General features: G+C 33.4%; 1 protein-coding gene across 5 annotated transcripts in view; it reads left to right on the top strand.

Moving 5' to 3' along the window:
* Window positions 1-22,547, top strand: part of LOC101888489 (uncharacterized) — a 67,718-nt gene that overhangs the window by 21,454 nt on the left and 23,717 nt on the right. For all 5 annotated transcript variants that reach the window (XM_059122635.1, XM_059122636.1, XM_005186710.4 and 2 more), the window contains exons 2-3: window positions 2,040-2,241; window positions 21,778-21,859. In XM_059122635.1, coding sequence (XP_058978618.1) covers window positions 2,130-2,241; window positions 21,778-21,859 — 194 coding nt within the window. In that variant the 5' untranslated portion in view covers window positions 2,040-2,129. The remainder of the gene's footprint in view (window positions 1-2,039; window positions 2,242-21,777; window positions 21,860-22,547) is intronic.

The raw sequence follows: 22,547 nt of genomic DNA, 5'->3' as shown, positions 1-22,547 counted from the left end.
CAATTTTATGCGAAATCATAAATTCCGATAAATTACCTATTCATATCGGATTTCTGGTTAAGAGAAATATTTAGATAAGGAAGAATCGCCGACTTGTTTCGCAAAGTTACGACAGATATAAGTATTGGAAATTGTGACCCTTTGTAGGTGAGGTGCAACAGATCTTGTGTTAGTAAAATTTTTAAATGTGGGAAATTTGAGAAGATAGACGGATGGATGGATTAGGATGCTTATTTAGCTTTCTTTGAGCATTTTGATTTTCACCTCTGGGGGAGGTACCAGAATAAATGGTGCGATTTCCACCATCTTAATAACAAATCTTGATGGAAATATTGAGAGGTGCCAAGTCTGAATGGATATAAATGTAAATTTCGTGTTTTATTAGTTTCATGAATATTCAAAATTTTGACCCTTTGAGGGGCAGGTGCCATAAGGAGTGGACCGATATATTTCATCTTGTAACCAGACCTTGGTTTAATAAAAATATTGTGATATGTGTAACTTGAAGGGAGTGGAATGCTTATTTCGGATTTTATAATCGTTTTGGTTATTAAAAATTTTAACCCTTTGTGGGGGAGGTACCAGACTTAATTGTCCGATCTCTACCATCTTTATAAAATATCTGACCGTCTGTGGAAATCACTCTAGCTTCCGAACGAAATGAAGTAGGTTGATAAAATTTTACTCGAATGTGTATTATGTCTGCAGGACTTTTGGTATTGAAAATGGGTGATATAGGTGCACGGTTTGGTATAGCCCCCATATAATGATACCTCCCGACATTCGGTATTTTGGTGATTTAAGCGATATTATTCTCCGGAATTGTTTCAAATTTGGTATTTGAAGTTCGTAATGGGTACTACAGCCTATGACAGAAAATTGTCTCTGCAGGTCCACGTCTTCGTATAGCCCCCATATTACGGTACCCACCGATATTTGGTATTTTGATGATTTTAGCGACATTATTCACCGGAATTGTTTCAAATTTGGTGTTTGAAGATCGTAATGGGTACTACAGCCTATGCCAGAAAATTGTCTGTGCAGGTCCACGTTTTCGTATAGCCCTTATATAGCGGTACCTCCCTATATTCGCAATTTTAATGATTTTAGCAATATTATTAAACGAATTTTTTTCGAGTTTCGCATTTGGATATTGTAATGGTTCATGACAAAAGTTGTCTATGCAGGTCTACGTCGTCGTATTTAGTGTCTAATGCTAAATTCGGTATTTTTAAGAATTTAACAGAATTTTTAATGGATTTCATTTTTTTTTGAAAATTGCCAAAATCGTTCCAAATGGTGGAGGGTATTCAAAGATCGGCCGAACTTGCAGTTTTTTTTTTTATTTATTTTTAATTCTAATCTTTTCCTATACTCTTAAGATCGTTATGGTGGAATTCGAAATATGTCTGAATCCTCCCTTATCAATTATAGGGTTAAACAATTACAACAAAATTTTCAAAACATGAAACGCACAATTTCAAATGAATTGCTTTAGAATGATTTTTCTCTTTGTGTTTGAAATCCAATCCGTTTGGAAAATCACTGAAAACATCTCAGCTATGTGTGAATATTGACAAAACAATAGGGCTAACGCGATGCGGCCGCTAACTGCTGATTGTTAGTGATTTTAGTAACTAATATTAGCGACGTAGGCAAAAAACAAAACTAACTGTTTGTTTGGCCTTCGCATATGACTGAGATTTGTTGTGACGATAGGAGGGACGGGCTATGTAAAAAAAAAATATTAAATTACATTCCTGAAATATTTCTATGATCTTTAAAAAAATGACTGAGAGAAAATGTGTGTGTGTGAATTTTGTTGTTTTTGTTTTTTTATTTTTTTTTTACTTTTAATATTTTTATTCAAAAATTAATTGAATATTGCTATCAAAACGTTCTCCACAAATAAACAAACGTTGTTTTTATAAAAACAACATTAATGGGATTAAGCCTGACCATTTTGCAACAACAAAATTTCATTTTTTGAATTTTATTAATTTAATATTTATTCCTCTCTTCTTTTGTTTTAATTACAGTTCTATTACAAATTACTGTTTGATTTGCAAACAAAATAACAACGCTAATAAAATAAGGTTTCGTTACAAAATTTCACGGGAGCTGCGATCATGGGGAGCTTGACGGCGGCCAGTTTACAATGGCTGTCCGCTTTCGTTTGTTTGTTATTGTTAAGCTGTTGTTGTGTTCGAGCAGCCGATGATGTGTTTTCCTGTCCAAATGGTAAGTTTTCTGTTTTGCTAAAATATATATTTTTTTTTAATAAAATTGCTAGGAAAGATACAATGCAATGTGGCATCTTTGGCCCTTGGCATTTGGATGGAGATTTTTTGTAAAACAAGTATGGGGTATTTTCTTGACCAATTGCTAATATACCACTCTCCATACCTTATTTTTTATTTCGAAACAAAGTGCAATAAAAATGTTACAAGAAATATTACAAATCTGTCTGGCCCCCCAAACCCTATGTCCAATCTGCGCCACCTGCCGTCGTTGTAATATATGATAATCACCTGCATTTTATGCACCCCATTATATGGCGTTGTATTAAAAGGTGGGCTTTGGCAATTTGTTATTTTGTTTTTGCTTTTGGTTTTTTTCTGTTCGTCATTTCGATTGATTTACAGACTGAAGAAATAATTGATTTTCCCCTGCCCCGTTGATGTGCATTGTCAGGTGTTTGTTGTTATTTAAATGTTGTTACATGCCTGTGACACAACTTGAAAAAAATAAGAAACAAAACTGTAACGTTCGTATTTTTTGTAACAAAGGTGATTGCAAAAGTCAGTTTTTCCATGGAGTGTTTCTGAGGAATATTAACAATGGAGTTGTTTTTTACTTCTGTAGTTTATGTGGCATGCATATGTATGTGTGTTAGTCATGTGGCCCAATTATAAGAAATATTTGGAAAAAAAATGTGCCACAGACAAATGCAAACGGTTTTGGAATTTTAATATCGGGTAGGCTCACATGCATTTATGTTACAATTTTACACTGGATTATTATACCCTCCACCATAGTAGCTAGCTTCAGAACGAATTGAAGTAGATTGATTAAATTTTACACAAATTTATGTTATGTCTGCAGGACTTTTGGTATTGAAAATGGGCCATGTAGGTCCACGTTTTGGTATAGCCTCCATATAACGGTAGCTCCTGATATTCGGTATTTTGATGATTTTAGCGACATTACTCACCGGAATTGTTTCAAATTTGGTATTTAAAGTTCGTAAAGGATACTAAAGCCTAAGACAGAAAATTGTCTGTGTAGGTTCACGTCTTCGTATAGGCCCCATGAAACGGTACCTCCCGATACTCGTACTTTGTTGATTTTAGCGAAATTATTCACCGGAATTCTTTCAAATTTGGTATTTGATGTTCGTAATGGATACTACAGCCTATGACAAGAGATTGTCTGTTCAGGTCCACGTCTTCGTATATCCCCCATATAACGGTACCTCCCGATATTCGGTATTTTGATGATTTTAGCGACATTATTCACCGGAATTGTTTCAAATTTAGTATTTGAAGTTCGTAATGGATACTACAGCCTAAGACAGAAAATTGTCTGTGTCGGTCCACGTCTTCGTATAGGCCCCATGAAACGGTACCTCCCGATATTCGGTATTTTGATGATTTTAGCTAAATTGTTACCGTTTTTTTAAGTTTCGCATTTGAATATTGCAATGGCTTATGACAAATGTTACCTATGCAGGTCCATGTCGTCGTATAGACCTTAATATAACAGCTGAATTCAGCATTTTTAAGATTTTAACAGAATTTTTAACGGATTTTATTGTTTTTGAGAACTGTCAAAATTCGTTCCAAATGGTGGAGGGCATTCAAAGTTTGGCCCGACCGAATTTACAGCTTTTTTACTTGTTTTTTGTTGAGGCGGATATAAAAAATTTGGAAAACGAGGAGGTATTTTATGATACTGAGCTTACTACTACTAATATCTGATAAAGTTCTCTCCTAAAAAAATATTGAGGTAAAACAGTATCAGTCGGTTTTCCGACAGATTTGTACCACCCAGCCTTGAGTTATGATTATTCAATCTGTTGACCCTTTATGGGGGAGGTTCCGAAGCCAGGTTGGCCAATATTGACCAATTCGTATTTGAACTAAGACTTAAATAAATATTACAACGTGCCAGATTTGGACTTTACAGGGTGAGATTTGAGAAGGAAGTACCAGAAGAGGAGAACCGATATATGCCCTCTTCACACCAGACCTTGGGTTAATAAAAATATTGTAGTGTGTGTAATTTGAAGGCCATCGGGCACTTACATAACATTTTATAAGAATTAAAATTATTCAATATGTCGACCCTTTGTGGGGGAGGTACTTGATGGAGTGGACCGTTAATGTCCATTTTTGCACCTGACCTAGCACTGTTAGGATTTGCAAAGTTGGAGCAAAATCGGATGAACCTTTCTATTTCTACGCAGTAAATTATTTTCTTTAAAAATGTTGACTTTTGTGGGGGGGAGGTACCAGAAGGAGTGGACCTATATTGCCCATCTTTGAACTCGTTGTAAGTTTGACAATAATATTACGGTGTTTCAAGTTTGGATCTAATTGGATACTTCCTTCGAGAGTTATCATACGCACCAGCCAGACAGACAGACGGATGGACTTCGCTAAATCGACTCCAAATGTCCTGAAACGGATTTGGTCCAAAGACACCTAGGGTCTAAACCCGTTATTTCGATGTGGCACGTTTTGGCCGTTCCAAATGGTATATACTCCCTCTAGCCATATGACTGAGGGTATAAAAATGTATGAATTATGGAAAAGGCATATGGCTCGAAACTTAGAGAGCTTACTTTTCACCAAAGTCTTTATAGCAAAAATCTGAAAAATCCCGGAAACTATTTCCTTCGCCGGAATAAAATCATGAAATTGGTAGCGTTCAGCAAATATTTAAAAGTTGCTAGTTTCGTTTTGAAAAACTTAACTCTCTGCATTATAATAATATATAATTAAAAAATGTATGATGTCTTCATTAAAAACCCGAACAAATCTTCTCAGGGTCTCAAAATAATCAGCTGTGTAAAATGACTACTTTTTGGCCTAGAAAACTCCACCAACAACTTTCACAATGCTATAGGAAATATTTAAAACAAAAAAAAATTCTTGACATTGAAAATTACAACTTGCCAGTTATTGCAAAATTGTAGTTATTTCATTCAACCATTACAATTTGTCCTCCTCAGAACATGTTTTTGTGATTTGTTTTTTTTTTGTGCTGCGCCAAGAAATATAATTCATCTATAATTACCGTAATAATATCGGGAAATTATTTAATAAAATAATGAGCATGAAACAAGAAGAAGAAACTCTATAACTTTACAAAAAAAAAAAAACCAACAACACCAACTATAAAAAATTCTACATCTTCATGGTGGAACTAGTTAAGCCATATAGGAAAAATTAATTCTATACAACAACTTCAAGCTATTGCATGGCAGATCACATTCTCGTAGAGAGAAAGAGAAAGAACGAGAGAGCAAAGAATAAAAATGCAACAAATAAACAAGTAACTGGCTGGGTGGCTTTGCCTGCTAACTAACTGGCTGACTGACTGACTGGAGCTGACTTGTTGGTTATAAGTAATTCTTTTTGGATAGCTTTATACACACGTTTTTACGCCAACATCGTGTATGCCTAAAGTATATTTTATTTATTGTATGTCTGTCCGTATGTATGTACATGTGAACATAGAAGTGTCTGAGTAACAACAAGTGTTGCAAATGCTTAGTATGAAATGAAATGTAAGAAAACCGTTAAAAAAACAAACTACAAGCAACAACAATTGTTGTTATAATGTTTTTGGCTTAGTTTATGGCTAGAATTTAAAAAAAAAATTATAAAAACAAAAATTAAGTAAGTCAAGTAAGATTAATTGCAGGCAATAATGTGATGGATGGGGGATTTGCAGGGGGGCGATGTAGATTGTTTGCATTCTTTTTAGAGAGACCAAAAAAGAGAGGAATGAAGAAATCATAAACACTTTAGAAACTCAAACCTTGAAAAGACTCCTACATAAACAAGATCCCTAAAAACAATTATATTACAGAAGATTTTTGAACGATATTATCCCGCAGAAGTCCTCTGAGTTTCTTAAGCAGAAGAACGGAAGGGCTTGACTATTTTGGCTATAGAAAAATTATATAAAATTATTTTAATGACAACTGAAAGGTCTCCTATAGCAAGTCTTTTTGCTATAGCAGGCCAAGGGATATTGATTGTATTTTCTTTAGAGAGCCCAAAAAAAGAGTTATGTAGAAAACAAAAACACTTCAGAAACTCAAACCTTCCTAAAGACTTATATTACCGAAGAATTTTGAACGGTATTCTCCTACAGAAGTCCTCGCAGTTTTATCTGCAGAAGAACGGAAATCTTTGACTATTTTAGCTATTGAAAAATTATGGAAATTGATTTAATGACAACTGAAAGGTCTCCTATGGCAGGTCTTATAGACAGATTGATTATATTCTCTTTAGAGAGCCCAAAAAAGAGAGTAATTTATAAATCAAAAACACCTCAGAAATTCAAACATTAAAAAGACTCCCATATAAAGAAAGTTCCTAAAAAGGTGTCTATTACCGAAGAATTTTGAACAGCATTCTGCTACAGAAGTCATCTGAGTTTCTTACACAGAAGAACGAAAGTCTTTGACTATTTTAGCTATAGAAAATTTTGGAAATTGTTTTAATGACAACTGAGAGGTCTCCTATGGTAGGTCTAATAGCTATAGCAGGTCCTCAAAGGTCTTATATTTGTAGATCAATTAATGTTCTATTTGCAATAGAGGTCCTCTAAAAGCTCTTCAATGTATATATGACCATTGACAGGTAGTCTGTCTACAGAAGACCACCGCAAGGCCACCTATTTCCAGAAGCCCTCTGTGAAGTCTTTTAAAGTTTTATTAATAATAGTGGTCCTTTAAAAGCCCTTCAATCTATATATGTCCATTGAAAGATAGTCTGTCTAGAGAAGGCCACCTATTTACAGATGCCCTCTGGGAAGCCTTCTATTCATAAAACACCTCTGAAAGATATCCTTTTCAGAAAATACCTATAAGAATGTCATATTTTTGCAGAATGTTTCTAATGGTCTATTAGGACCGTCTTTGATATTTTCCGCCATTTAAAAACTTGACTTATGGTTAAATCGGTTACACTCAAATTAGAGCTAATTTGGTTGGAAATTGGGACCGAAACCTCTAAAACCTAGAAGGTACCGAGGAGTTTTTAAAACTTTAACAGGTCATTGAGGATCCGTAATGTCACATTGCAGATGATTTGGTCTGAAATTTGGTCATAAATCTATGTTTCATTGAAAAATATTTTCTTAAGAATTCACGAAAAAATATTTGTTTAAAAATTTCTTCAATTCTGGCCAGCGGATGCCTGAAAATTCCAAGATTATTGTTTTGTGGGTCCTTAAAAAATCTACATTTGTTGGTCTTGGGGTCCATGAAGAACAAATCCATGATTATTTTTCCGTGGCTCCTTGAAAAATCGACCTTTGTTAGTCTTGGGGTCCTTGAAAAACATTCACGATTATTTTTCTGTGGGTCCTTGAAAAATGTACCAAATCCCCGATTACTGCTATGTGGTTCCTTGAAAATTTTTATTTATTTATTTATTGGAAAAGTTTATTTAAAAATTCACGATTACTGCTATGTGGCTCCTTCAGAAATTTTATTTAAAAAATCCCACATAGCAGTGTGGGTCCTTGAGAATTTTTATTTAAAAAATCCATGATTATTGCTATGGGGGTCCTTGAAAAAATTTATTTAAAAATCCAAGGTTATTGTTATGTGGGTTCTAAGAAAAAATTTATTAAAAAATCCAAGATTACTGCTACGTGGGTCCTTGATTTAATTTTTAAATTTAAGATTTTTGCTGGGATTTTGCAAGGACCCAAACTTGAAAATTTTTATTTAAAAAGTCCACGATTATTGCTATATGGGTCCTTGAACATTTTTATTTTAAAAACCACGATTTTTGGGCTTAGTGTCTTATATACCCCCCATGTTATGTTGGAGGGTATGAAAAGGTTTTTAATCTGTAGAAAATCTCTTAAAGGTCTCATAGGATATCTATTGCTGTACGACTCTGAAATGTGTTCTATCTAGGGAGAATATCTTAAGCCCCATTGGAGAATATCTTAAGCCCCTTGCCCATGAAAAATATTAAATGTAGAAATGGTTTCCATACAACATATTTTTCCACTTTTTAGAGAATTAAAAACAATCGGTTCAATAAGTCAAGTATTAGTTTTATAATTCCTAAGCCAGTTGAAATAATCTTACCATATCCAGGGTAATAAAAACCGATTTAGTATAACCTGATATTACCAGTTTTTTTACCGGTCCAATGTCCAAATTGAAATAATTCTGGCAAACTAATATTTTTCTGCCAAGTGTCCCTAGACGATATTTGTTCCGATATTTGGATAATGTCCAGTTTTTTTTTCAAATATGAAGTAAATCTTTTAGAGCTAGCCCCGCAATACATTCAAATGAACACATAATAGGAAAATGTAACAACTCCATTATCCTATTTCTCCGCTTATAATGACTTTCTTTCTCAAAATGCAACCACTTTCAATTATGCCTATTTCATAATCCCATAACACAAAAAAGTGTTTGCCACAAAAGAGAAAAATTATAATAAAAAATTTAAAAATTATAGCAACTAATTTAATAACAATAATGTAAACAAATTAAAAATTATATTCATCATAAATGTATAGTGCAATAACAACAAAAATAATACATTTACGACTTAACAACAAAGCCAGCCATTTCCATCTTCGTCACCATCTTGTGTTTGAATATCCCCCCCAAAAAATAGTAACAGATTTGTTTTTGTTTTTTTTTTTCATTTTTAATGTAGCTGTTAATTAAAACATCCCCTACTCCCCAATAAACCAGAAAATGTTATGTTTTTATGTGCCAGCAACGTCATTATGATTCGTATCATCATAATTATAATCATCAACCGGATTTATACGCCTGTCTGTCTATTTGTCACAAACAAGTTTCGTTTCAAAATTATAAAAATTCCCTAATGTTTCATATGTCGTCTCGCCGCCGTATTTATGCATAATTATGTTCATTTGAAAAACGCGAATTGAATAAAGCACATGTTGGTTATGATTTTTACGGTCCCATAAAATTGTCGTATTAATGTATGCGGATATCTGTGCTTTGCTATGCTTGAAAATCTTTTATTTTTGGATTTCTTTGACATTGTTTTTTTTTGGTGGCTAATCTCAGCGTTTTCGGGGGTAAAGACTTCGAGCAACACCTCAGTATTAATGCAAATTAATTGCGTTGCTTGCCAAGTTGTCATTCACCTTGATATTGAAAAATGATCAAAAAGTTTAGGATCTCTTTGGTGTACAATTTTTTAAATAAGCTGAAGAAAAATTAAAATTATTTTGTTTGAAATAAAAATAATAATTTTCGAAAATTTTTTCTTTAGGTCTCTTTGGACCAAATCTGTTTGATGACATTTGGAGTCGATCTAGCAATGTCCCTCCGTCTGTCTGATAACACGATAACTCTCGAAAGAAGTATCTGATTTGGTCCAAACTTGGTAATTCGTAATATTATTGTCATACTTGGATCGTGTTCAGAGATGAACATTATCAGTCCACTCCTTCTGGTACCTCCTTTACAAAATGTCAACATTTTCATAGAAAATAATTTACTCCACAGAAAGAGAAAGGATAATCCGATTTTGCTCCAACATTGCAAATTGTAATATTTTCATCAGTGCTAGATCAAATAGACAATATCGGTCCACTCCATCAAGTACCTCCCCCACAAAGGTTCAACATTTTGATAAAATGCGATATCAGAGTCCGATGGTCTTCAAATTGCACAAATCACAATATTTTTATTAACCCAAGGTCTGGTTTGAGGATGGAATATATTGGACCACTCCTTCTGGTACCTCCCCCACAAAGGATCAAAATGTTGAATACCCATGAATCTCATAAAACGGGAAATGAACATGCGATTTCTTTCAGACTTAATTCATCTGAATATTTCTATTTACAATACAATATTTTTATTAACCCAAGGTCTGGTGTAAAATTGGCATATATCGGTCCACTCCTTCTGGTACCTCCCCCACAAAGGGTAAAAATTTTGAGTATCCATGGAGCTCATAAAACGCGAAATTATCATCCGATTCTATTCAGATGTAGTCGATATAGTCCAAATCTGGCACTTTGTAATATTTTTATTAGTATTAGGTCAGATAAGAATGGCCATGATCAACAGTGTGAATAATCATAACTTGGCTTTAGGTATAAATATATCGTCAAAATCGACTGATACTACTATTTTACTTGTTTCAATAAATATTGATATTTGTAGATCTTTAAAAAAATTCTAATAAACGTTATAATTTTTAGTCTGAAAGTCTTCGAATTTTATGATATCAAAAAAATTCAATCCCTTAAATATTTTTTTATTGGAAAAAATCGCTATTATAGCTCTATTTGTTGTTAAAATTTTCTCTGAAATTGTAGTTGTAAAAAATTCATGTGATGTTTCTTAAACGTTTTTCAAATATATACGATTTTCCTATTTAAGAATTATGGGTAAATTTTTATAAATCTCCAAAGTGCATAGCAAAAATAATATTACAAAAATCCAAGATTTTAGGCTCTCCACGAAAGGCCAACTTTCAACTTCTTTTCTTAATTCTGGTAATGAATTATTATTATTATTGTTATTATTATTATTATTATTATTATTTTTTTTTCAAAATTAAAATTTCCATTACATTTCCGAATTCTTAAGCAAAATTACACAATAAAAACCGAATGCATTTTATTGCTGTTCTCTTTGCAATGCAACAATAAAGAACATTCATTCTCTGTGCGAGTGTGAGAGAGAGAGAGGAAGAACAAAACAAGTTCGTTGCTTAAGTCTTTTGTTTTAATGTGCCACACAATTCTCTTGGCGCACAGAGAGTAAGTATTTATGTGTGCTACATTAATGAGATATCTAAAGAGAACATAATTTTCAAGAGAGCGGCGCGTTGCATACATAAGAAGAGGAAAATTCCGTTCTTTTTTTTAATCTTAATATGGAGGACTTAAAAATAGGTTAGTTCAATATAAATAACTAGGTTCTTTTATACACTTGTCAAACAGGCAGTCAGCAGGCGAGCTGCCTGGCATTCATATCATTATAGCTTGTCGTCGTTGTTTATGTGCCGATGATTACAGCACTCAACAGGTTTTTTTTAACAAAAATGAAAACTTTTTTTCACAGCTACCATGCCTGATGCTGCAAAGAAACCTGCCAAAGAATGAAGAAAAATCCCAAAGAATTAAAAGTTTTACAACTTTTTTTACTCACATGAAAAATATACAGTTTTCTGAGTTTGAATGTGTGTGCATGTAATGGTAATCACTTACATATGTGTACAATTAAATTCGTACATATAACTGTAAGTTTTCGTTTGGCTGTTTTGCGGTTTCATGTATCAATAATTCTCTTATTTTAGGTTAAGCGGGAAGTTGGCGAAAACAAAAAAAAAATAGCGAAGAATGAAAAGAAATCATTTGTTGAGTCTGGGGTGGGCAAAAGTTTTTGTTTTCCATGTGCATGTTGTTGTTGTTGGCGGTTCTACACTACCACTAGGCATTCTTGCTTGGTTAGTCAGCCAGCCAGCTAGACTACAACATGCAATTATGGAGGAAGTTAACTGTTATTGGCTATTATCTTTTCGCTTTTGCCATAGTTGGCAGGCACAATTCTCAGTGTTGAATTGAAATGAAATAAAAAAAGAATTTAAAAAGAAAATAACCATTAAACCATAACAACAAATAAATAAAAATAAATTTTTAAGGTATTACCAAATATTTTTTATTGATTAAAGTCAATTACGCCCTAGTCTCATCAGCACTCCCAAATAAATTCCTAAGCACCCCACCTCAGCTTTGACAGAAAATAAAAAAAAAACAGTTCAATAACCTAAATATCTTTACAAAATGGCTACTGGCCACCGTAAATTTAGTTCAAACAAAGTGGTGGAGCAAAAAAAAAACTAACTAAACCGTTAAATAGGCAACGTAAACTGTCTAACGAAATTTCGAAAAAGAAATTGCAAACAAATCTTCTTTGGGCATTGCCACGCTCACACACACTCTTATACTATCACACATCACTTTGCAGCTTGTTACCGAAACTAGCAACGATTTTCTAGAGTATCCAGACAAGAAAACAAAATTCAGTGCTAAACACGTACCAATTTAAAGTAATTGAAATTCTAAAGAAGTAGCTGTGTCCCAGTTAAAGTCGAAAAAAAGTTAGAAAAAAGATCAGAAGAATAAACAAAACTGACAATCTAAACAAATTGCTATTCGAATCTTGTCGAAAAAAATGTTAGCTGGCTGGCTATAAAAAAATCAAAGTATCTTAATTTGTCAATGACAAAAAGAGAAAAAAAAACAGAAGTAAAAACGGGCTACATTTGTCATGGACGAGTATTTGATAGTTTATACTTGTTGTACGGAAAATTAATTGGGTGCTGGAAATATTTCTAAATGGGAAAAGTAGGTTGTCAAACAAAAAAAAGGTGAGGGCGGAAGTCATTGTTTTGGACAAGGAAATCCCAAAACGATACTCTAAATCAGACGTGAGCATTTATTAAGTGAAAGGTTGAAGGTAATTTCTCTTTGAATTTTTAAAACAATGTCTGGATATTGAAAAAATAATTTTCAAAAAATCCACAATTGTTGCTTTTTGGGTCATCATAAAATTAGACTTTAAAAAATCCCCGATTATTGGCCTGTGTGTATCTTTATCTAGAAACGAATGCCAAAAATGCCAATATTGGAGGAAATTAAACCATTGCAAGAACTAAAAAAATACTTCAAATCGGAGTTATCCTTACATGAGGGCTATACCAAACAGAGGACCGATATGGCCCAATTGCTGTACCAATGATTCTGGATGCATTCCAAATATCTCTATTAAATTTCAGAGGTCTATCCTAAATGTTGCGAAATATATCTCAAACTATAGGAGTCCCTTTGTGTATGGCAATGACTATATAAAGGTCCCAACAAAGTTTGGCATAAAAATCTAAACTCCTTTGGGGTTTTGATCTACAGGGTGAGATCAAAAAAAAAAAAAATGCATCAAAGTCAAACGCCATAATTTTTACATTTTATTTTTAAATTTTATTGAATGAAAGCTAAAAGTGTCGGAAATAGCAAAAAATTTTAGAATACGTTTAAATTTGTTCGAATTATGGCCTTCAAACGTCCAATGAAACCGTCAGACGCTTTCCGAATGTTTTTTTTTTTTTTTTTTTGGTCCATTCCCGGCGAAGGGCTTGCTTGAGGTGATCGACACTTTGGTATTGTTTAGTGCCAACCATGCTTTCCAAAATACTCCAGACACAATAGTCCAACGAATTGGTATCCGGATATTTTGGTGGCCATTGTGCACTGGAAATGAAGCGAGGAACCTCATTTTGTAACCATTCTTGGGTGACACGTGTTGAGTCCTGTTGGAATATCCAAGGTCTGCGGCCAAAATGTGTGCATGCCCATGTCCAGGTTCGATCAAGTGGCTTCTTTACTTTTCGAATAATTCCGGCTGCTGTAGCTGTTTTCTTCCGTCCACTTCCTTGACGTCGCACTACGCCACCAGTATCACGGTAACGAGCGATGGTACGAGACATAAACGATTTATTCACATTTAAATGATGAAGTGCTCTATCGATAGCCACTTGTGGTTTTCCAGCCAAATATAAAGAAATCACACTATCACGCTTGAATACCCTCTCGAATAACATTTTTTCTGGAAAATTCTCACCAAAATGCTTTTGTAAGCTTGTAAACAATATAATGAGCTGTCACCGGAATAATTTTAATAACTGTCGGACGAGTGGCTTAGAAATGACAGCAGTCTGAAGTTGGTTGCAGTTTTTCCATCTTTTATTTATGTATTATATTTTTTGCCAATACAAAGATAACTTTCCATAAGCCATGAGTACAGAGAAGGGCTTTCTCCTACAGCTTTTCCAATCAAAGAAGGCGGAAGACCTACCCAGGCTTTCTGTACATAATTTAGAGTACTTCTATACATAGAAGACTGTCGATAGATCCCCTTGATATAGAAGCTTTTTGGAGAAAAATAAGGTGTTTCAAAAATCTTCTCTGTATAGAACACCCTCTATGGACTCTGTGCAAAGTTCTTAAGGTCCTTTATACTTATGGTACCTTTTAGCGGTATTCAATAGATATTTACGATTTTTCTGGTATTCTGGTGGTATTTGGTAATTTGAATATTGAACTTCTATAGGACCTTCCATTACCCACAATATTTAAAAACCAATTTTTATACCCTCCACCATATTATGAAGAGTATATCAACTTTGTCATTCCGTTTGTAACTCCCCGAAATACTGATGTCAGACCAACCAAAGTATATATATTTTTGATCAGCATAAAATCCTAAGTCGATTTAGTGATGTCCATGTGTCTTTGTGTCTGTCGGTATCTTTAGAACGAATTGAGATAGAAGGCTAAAGTAATGCAAACATGTGTATTTTGCCATGTAGTTTCACGTTTTCATATAGGCCCCACATAAAGGTACCTCTCAATATTCGGTATTCTGATAATTTTAACTATAATTTTTACTGGAATTATTTTATTATTTAAGTTCGTAATTGGTACTACAGACTATGACCTGCATATGTCCACGTCTTCGTATAGCCCCCATATAACGATTCCTCCCGATATTCGGTATTTTGATGATTTTAGCGTCATTATTTACCGGAATTATTTCAAATTTGGTATTTGAAGTTCGAAATCGATACTACAGTCTAAGACAGAAAATTCTCTGTGCAGGTCTAGGTCTTCGTATAGCCCCCATATAACGGTACCTCCCAATATTCGGTGATTGACTTTAGCGATATTATTTATCGGAATTGTTTCAAATTTGAGAAGTATTTTTCTATGGATTTTTTTTGAAAAATTTTAAGTTCCTTAAAAATGGTGGAGGTTACTAAGCTTTGCTTTTTTACTTGTTTTCTTTCTGTAGATTTTCTATCTTTCCATGTTTCAAAATATTTTTTTAGAACTTCATATTTAGTTTTGTATCTCATATTCCTACGGACATACAAACTCATAAAAATACTTAAGAATCTCCAAAAATAGATTAATGTTGACAAGCTTTTTTGGAAACTAGAGCCGGTTTTTTTTCCGGCAAAATTATGCACTTCTTTAAGATTTTTATGTCTCTCATATCTGATTCTTAATATGGTACACAACACGTTCTCAAATGATGATAATTGCCAGCAATTTGGACAGTAGCTCGCAAAAGAAAGTAAAACAAAGAACATATTAATTGAAATCTTTAAAAAAAAATAAATAAAAGAAATGTAAACTATTTAAAAAAACAATAATACTTCTTGTTTATTACCTGGACCTGTATTTATGGCAATTTTGACATACATATTCATCTGGACAAGAACGGCTGTTGTGAAATTCTATTGTAATACCGGTATTTTATTTTTTTGAACACTTATCTCAGCTAATAAATTTTAATGTTAAGCATTTGTGTAAGTGAGAAGTGTCACAGATATTTATTCTTCGTTTTTGTTGTTGTTTTCTTTTTTCTTACATTTAACACAAGTGTTCTAATTGTTGTTCAACCAAACAACCAGCCAGCCAGGTTTCATTCTTTTGCGGCACAGCATTCTTAATGAATTTCTTTGGTTGTTCACCAACCAGCCAGCCACCTCGCATATCTTAACAAATTGACATTTAATTTTTATATATATTCCGAAGGTTAACCTGCTTGCCAGCAGCTGCTGTAACATGGAAAGACTGGCTAAGCCCCGAGACTAGTATGACCGTTTTTTGTTTGTTTGGTTTTCTTGCTTGAAGTGTGTGTGCCTATGTGTGTCTGTGTAAAAAGCATTAATGAAATTCCAAAGCAAAGTTGTTTCTTAAAAGAGAAGAAAAAATCCACTCGAAAAAAAGCTACAACTCAGCAAACTGGTTGCAAACACATTGTTTTTTTTTTCCTTCTCGTTTTATGTCTTGAAGTCATAAATAAACATACTACAGAGTATAACCGACCTGTTCGGTTTTTTTTAGTTTTTTTTTACTTCTTCTTATGGCCGAGATTTCGAAAAAATTTCAATTTTAATGATTACACTATTGGTCATAAGTAAGCATTTGCAGTAGTACGTATCTTCAATTCAATGCGAAAGGGCGTAACATTGTATGATTTTTTTTTTTGCAAAGAAAGAAATACAGAAATAAAAGTGAAATTTCCCATTATGTTTTCTGGGAAAGGAAAATATCTCAGCAACAGAATCTTGAAATTGGGAGTTATAAAATTTAATCATTTCGAATTTATATAATGTTTTGATGAAACATTAAATTTAATAACGGAAAAATCATAATTTCTATGGGGGATTTTGTGGAGAAAAGAGAAAGTCAATTTAAAGAGATGTAAGTGCGAGAGAGAGAAATGGCAAGAGATCAAGATTTTAAGAGAAACATCAGGTTTCGAATATTTTGAATTACTTTTTAATTTGCAATTAGTTATTCCGGACCTACATACAAACGGTCAAAACTAAAAAAATAGAATTTTGCATGCAAGTTCCCAATTTGCTTTTAACTTTACCAGTTTGCAGAAAGATTATATCAAATGTCTCTCTTAAAAGTCTTGTAAAGCAAATCTGACTGATATTTCTTACCTTACTATTTTTTTGTAAATTTTAATAGAAAATCAATAGAGCCTTATATTGAAGCCGTTTGGAATGCACTGTTTAATACTTTTGTATTTATTTGTTTCAATATTTGTATTTGTTTACAATGTCAGACTAAAAACTTAAAAAAAAAGAATGAAAGATCAAGAATAATGTAATGTTTATTTTCCTTTAACTTATCTTTCCTCTCTCTTTGACAAATTGAGAGAGACTCGACAAGAGTGGCATTATGTTCGATTTCGAGTGGATTTTCTAAAAAATTAAAAAACTTAAAATTTGGAATGAGAGTCACTGATGGAAAGCAGGATAGATGTACCCAAAGGTTTTTGGAAAATCGAACTTTAAGATTACGAAAAGTTCTAAAATTGTATTTAACTGCTTAAATGGTACCATTTTTTACTATGTGAATGGATATATTTAAAAACTTGAAATTTGGTATGACAATCAAATTTGGAAAGTAAATTTGATGTAAGAAGGTGATTTTGAAAATATGTACTTACATTTTTTGAAAACTACTAAACGGTACTAAAGTTAGAACGGTTAAGTTTAGGGTCAACTGTGATAAAAATGTGGTTTTGAATATGTGTACTACATGTGCACGAAAAGTACTAAATATTACAATATTTGGTACAATTTGGTATTGGCTGAACAGGTAGTGTTTGAAATCGGAAATTTGATTTTGGATCGCTGTATATCCTGGGCATATGGATATGCTTTCGAAAATGTGTACTATATTTGTACGAAAAGTGCTGAATAGTGCTATATTTCGTATTGGGTAAATGAATAAACAATAAATTCGGATATTTGATATTTAGACTACTGATGGTATCTATGTTTGAGATTTGGCGGTGGTTTGAAAATGCATCCTATATTTGTACGAAAAGTACTAAATGGTACTTAATTTGGTATTGGGTGAAGAGATAGGGCTGGAATCCTCAAATTGGTGGTTGTCTAGGATGGAGAGATGTGTATTGTTTTGGTTATGGTAAATGGTACTAAATTTGGTATTGGGTGAAGGGATAGACCTGAAATTCTGGAATTTGATATTGAGGTCACTGATGGTTTCTAGACTTTTCATATGGAGACGTGGAAATAGTTTTGGTTACAAAAATTGGATATGGGTTCATTGTGCAATGGCTTTACTAATATCCTCCACGGTAGACGTCAAAATGATTTTGGCTGTAAAAGGTAAACAATTCGCTGACGATTTAGCGGGCACTTGTTAGTCCATATAAGATTTATCTAATAAGTTTGGCAAATTATATAAGAAGATAGATGAGCAAGTATTCATCTCTATCTTTATTTTGCTATCCCTTTCGTTATTTGGCCCATCTATGACCAAGAACATCTCAGATAACCATTCGCTCGGAGAAGAAAATTTCTTCAACAAATGCTTCACAATATGTCCTTATTAAAAAAATGTTTAATATTTGGCTAAAAATTTTAAAATTTCTGATTCCGTAAAAGAACAATTACAGATTTCATCCACAAAATATCTATAACCTATGGGACTCTTCCAGGTAATGCAAAATAGATTTCCGTTATAAAATATATTAATATGTTTTATTGTTATACACTTTTTGTTGGCCTTAATTTCGCTAGATAGGCTCCCTTTTCTTCTTTGAATGGAAAATATACTAGTGACTTAAGATATATTATTATCCAGGGGTCTTTCAAAGGCAGAAGTATTTTCATTGGTCATCTTCTTTAAATAAACGAATGCGTATGGTATCCTGTCGAATATATCCTTTTTAAATCGAAAGGATTATTTGGTCTGTTTTTTTGTTTGAATAATTCATTTAAGTGATCTGCTCCTCTATATAAAATCTTGTAGTGGTCTTCAGAAAATCTCGATTGGTGAATTTTAAAATTTTATTTTATTATGTTTTCAAGAAGATTTTCATTTTGTTGTTGCAAATCTGCCGAACATAATATCGTGTTTGACTTGTTTCAATTACATGCCTTTTGATTGAACACGGCTTACAATTATGGTCGGGACTTTCCTTTGACGAGTTTTCAATGAAATGAAAATGAAACCGAAAATACGCATTCGGACAGACCGACAGAAAAAAAGGCAAGCGTCACACAATGTGTTGTGTATGGCCATCAAAACAAGTCGTATACAAAGAAACCAACAAACAAACGGACATACATAAATATATTTATTTGTTTTGCTTGTCCAATAAATATGTCTACAACGATTAGTTAAAGAATTTCACCTAAACACTTTCTCAAAAACAAAAAAAAATTAATAACAACAAAAACAACAACTTTAACGAAATTAGCTGGATTGGTAAAAAAATAAGAAGAAGCAGAAAAAACAAAACGACAACCTCCATCCAAAACGTCCAATACTCGTAAATAGTATTACCACAAACGCATAATGATGGTCAGTCGCAACGCCACGCATAGCTAAGCATAGGCGCAACGTAATGCAATGCCGCCACATAACGGTTGGTATAGTGGCGGTGGCGGCGGCAACCAACCTATCAATAGCATGGTCACTCTCCAATGCAACTTTTATTACAACAACATCAATACCACTATTCGAAAGAAAGGCAATCAAAAGAAATAATAAAACTTTCTATTCCTACATGACATTAGAAGGCATTTCCGATCTTCTAAGCTTTTCCCAATAATTGAAAAGAATGAAAATTATTATTATTTGGAAAATTTCAAATAGAAAGTATTTGCCATTGAATCCCACAACACAAAGCCGTTATGTCCAGTCACCATAATTAGCAAGCATTGGATCTAAGAAGGGTCACAATTTGTTGAGGCCTTAATTGATTTTTCTTTGTTAGCCTCTGAATAGAGGGTGTTAGGCAGTGTGACAGATGTGGGTTTTTGTAATGATGAAAGCTGTCAATCTAGACTTAAAATATGACAATTCATTGGAGCCTTGCCTGTTTGTTGTACTGGCTACGTGTGTGTGTGCCTGTGCTTTAATAAAACTTTCCTTGGCTACGGTCTGTTGGCTAAATCACTAAACTTGAATTTTGCTTTGACCAACAACAACGCCAAGCCAGATTTCTTAATAAAAACAAATGTCATTTAACAAACAGCAAATCCAATAATAACAATAATAATAACAACAAATGCGAAACACACACAGACGTACAAAGTTATTAACAACATGCAATGAAAGTAAGATTTGTTGCATTTCCAAAGTTTAAAAGCCGGCATTTACTAATAAAACGAGAGGCTTATTTGAGGCGATTTTTTTTGTTTTTGCAGCTTAGCTTCTTGACATTTAATCGCCAGACACATTTAATAATAAAGCGAGGTATGCGTAAACATTACGACGATTTGTTGAAATTCAAATGTCAGCGATTGGTGGCAAATAAATTGAGAAATTTGATTAACCCTAGGTTGCGTGTGATATACGAAATGTAGAAAATTTAGGGTTAATTTTTCTTGACCTCCCAAAAGAAAAATGCTAAATGAAATTACTAAAATGGAAACAGTTTAACAATAAACCACCTCTAGCGCCAAATTTTAGGCCAGTAGTTCGGGACATGAATTCAAAATTAAAATTTCAAAATATTTAAAATTGAAAAATTATTTTATATTTTGAAAATGTTAAGCTTATTGAACCCAAATGTCAGCTAATTCGAATCAAAATTATGACTCAATCACAAACAAAAAAAAAAAAATGGAGAATGGAAAGTTTATAATTAAATATGGATTGAAAATGACCTATTTTCAGTACCGAAAATCCCAAGACATTCTAAATCGCTGTCCCAAATTTCAAAATTATCTTCAAAAAATAATGTTAACCTAACACCTTCCATTTATAAATTACTTCAGTCTGGAACGGCATATGACTTTCTCAAGCAGTTGTTAAGTACTCTAAGGTCCAAAAATAGATATTACAAACTTTGACAAAAGACAACGGCGCCCAACTACGATATAGGACCCTACATTGAACCAAGTTAGAGACAAGATCCATCGAAATGTGTAAAATCGAGGGATACGTTTATATGAGGTATCTACTAAAACAAGGACCTATATGGATTATTTTTATACCCTCCACCCTGGAAAGGAGGGTATATAAGACAAAGACCCCCAACTCCGATACAGTATCATACATTGAAACAGGCTAGAGCCGAGATCCCTCAAAATGTATAAAATTGAGGGGTACATTATTATGAGGTATATACTAAAACAAGGACCTTAATGGATTATTTTTTTATCCTCCTCCTTGGTATATTAACTTTATCATTCCGTTTGTAACACCCCTAAATATTCATCGTAGATCCCATGACGTATATATATTCATAATCAGCATAAAATTCTAAGTCGATTTAACGATTTCCGTCTTTCTGTCCGTCTTAAACGACCGTGGCATCAGAATAAATGCCGAATATTATCGCGAAAATAGTCTGGAGGGTGTATTAAAGACTTGAGCACGCAAACATTTTGGCCGCAGACCTTGGACATTTCAACAGGACTCAGCACTCGCCAACCGAGAATGGTTACAAAATGAGGTTCCTCGCTTCATTTCCATTCGGATACCAATCTATTAGACTATTGTGTGAGAAGTATTTTGGAAAACAAGGTTGACACTAAAAAATACCAAAGTGTCGATCACCTCAAGCAAGCGCTTCGCCGGGAATGGGCCAAAATACCGCAGAACAACATTCGGGCAGCGTGTTTGAAGGCCACAATTCGTGCCAAATGTGACAATTCGAAACTTTTTCTAAAATTTGATGCTATTTCCGACATTTTTGCTTTCATTCAAAAAATTAAAATTAAAAAAAATTAAAATTATGGCGTTTGACTTTGTTGCAGATTTTTTATCTCACCCTGTAGTTGTCATTACCAGTAATGCTGAAAGGGACACATGTGAATGGCAAATTTTTGGCTAAGGGGCCATAGATCAATACTCTCTTGATGATGTTTTATGATTGTATTTCATAATTTTTAAATAAAAAAATAAAATTATTACTAATTTTTATTTTTCAATGTTTCTTTCCAGGTTGGGAATTGCGCGGTCTTTATTGTTACAAATATTTCAATATCAAACATTCATGGGAGAAAAGTGCCGAACTCTGCAGAAGGTAAGTTGGATATACAAAATATATACATTTTCTGATAGGAAACTACCACGTAGATAGGATTCAGATTAAGTGCCCTGATAGCCCGCTCTCCTACATATTTGAGACGATTCTGGGTACATTGGAGTCATACTACATTACAGTAAAATCCCAATTCCAAAGCAAAAACGACATCTTCCAAAGCAGATAACCACAAAAAAAAAGTTAAATAATTCCCTTGACTTCCCCCTCTCTTCTCACACAGACCTAAAGTCTCTAATTGAGAGTGGGGTGGTGATAATTTTGTAATACATTTTTTTACAATTAGTCTTGGGTTTTGCACAAATTGTTTGGGTACAATGAACTGAAGCGTGTGCATCTGTGTGTCGGTTTGTCTATTTGTGTGTGGGGGGGTTTTTTCGGGTAATCATTACCACCGTTTGCTGCTGCATGCTAATGAGATGTATGTACTCACGCACTTGCCTTACGTTTGAGCTTCTTTAGGCTTTCACAGTTTGTTGAAATAAATTTCAAGTGTTTAACGAAAGTGGCTTTCTTTTGGATTATGTTTTTTTTTCATTTTATTTTTAATGTTGTTGTAATGTTCACACCATCGTTAGACAATTAAAAAATGTCATTTGTTAAGGTGATAAATGGCTGTCAGCACGGGGAGAAGGGAGTTTAAAGAAAAATACATATTAAAATGCACAGA

The sequence above is a fragment of the Musca domestica genome, unplaced genomic scaffold (assembly GCF_030504385.1).
Source record: "Musca domestica strain aabys unplaced genomic scaffold, Musca_domestica.polishedcontigs.V.1.1 209, whole genome shotgun sequence".
Classification (NCBI taxonomy): domain Eukaryota; kingdom Metazoa; phylum Arthropoda; class Insecta; order Diptera; family Muscidae; genus Musca; species Musca domestica.
The sequence above is the reverse complement of the archived record's forward strand: the minus strand, read 5'-3'. Positions and strand labels throughout refer to the sequence as shown.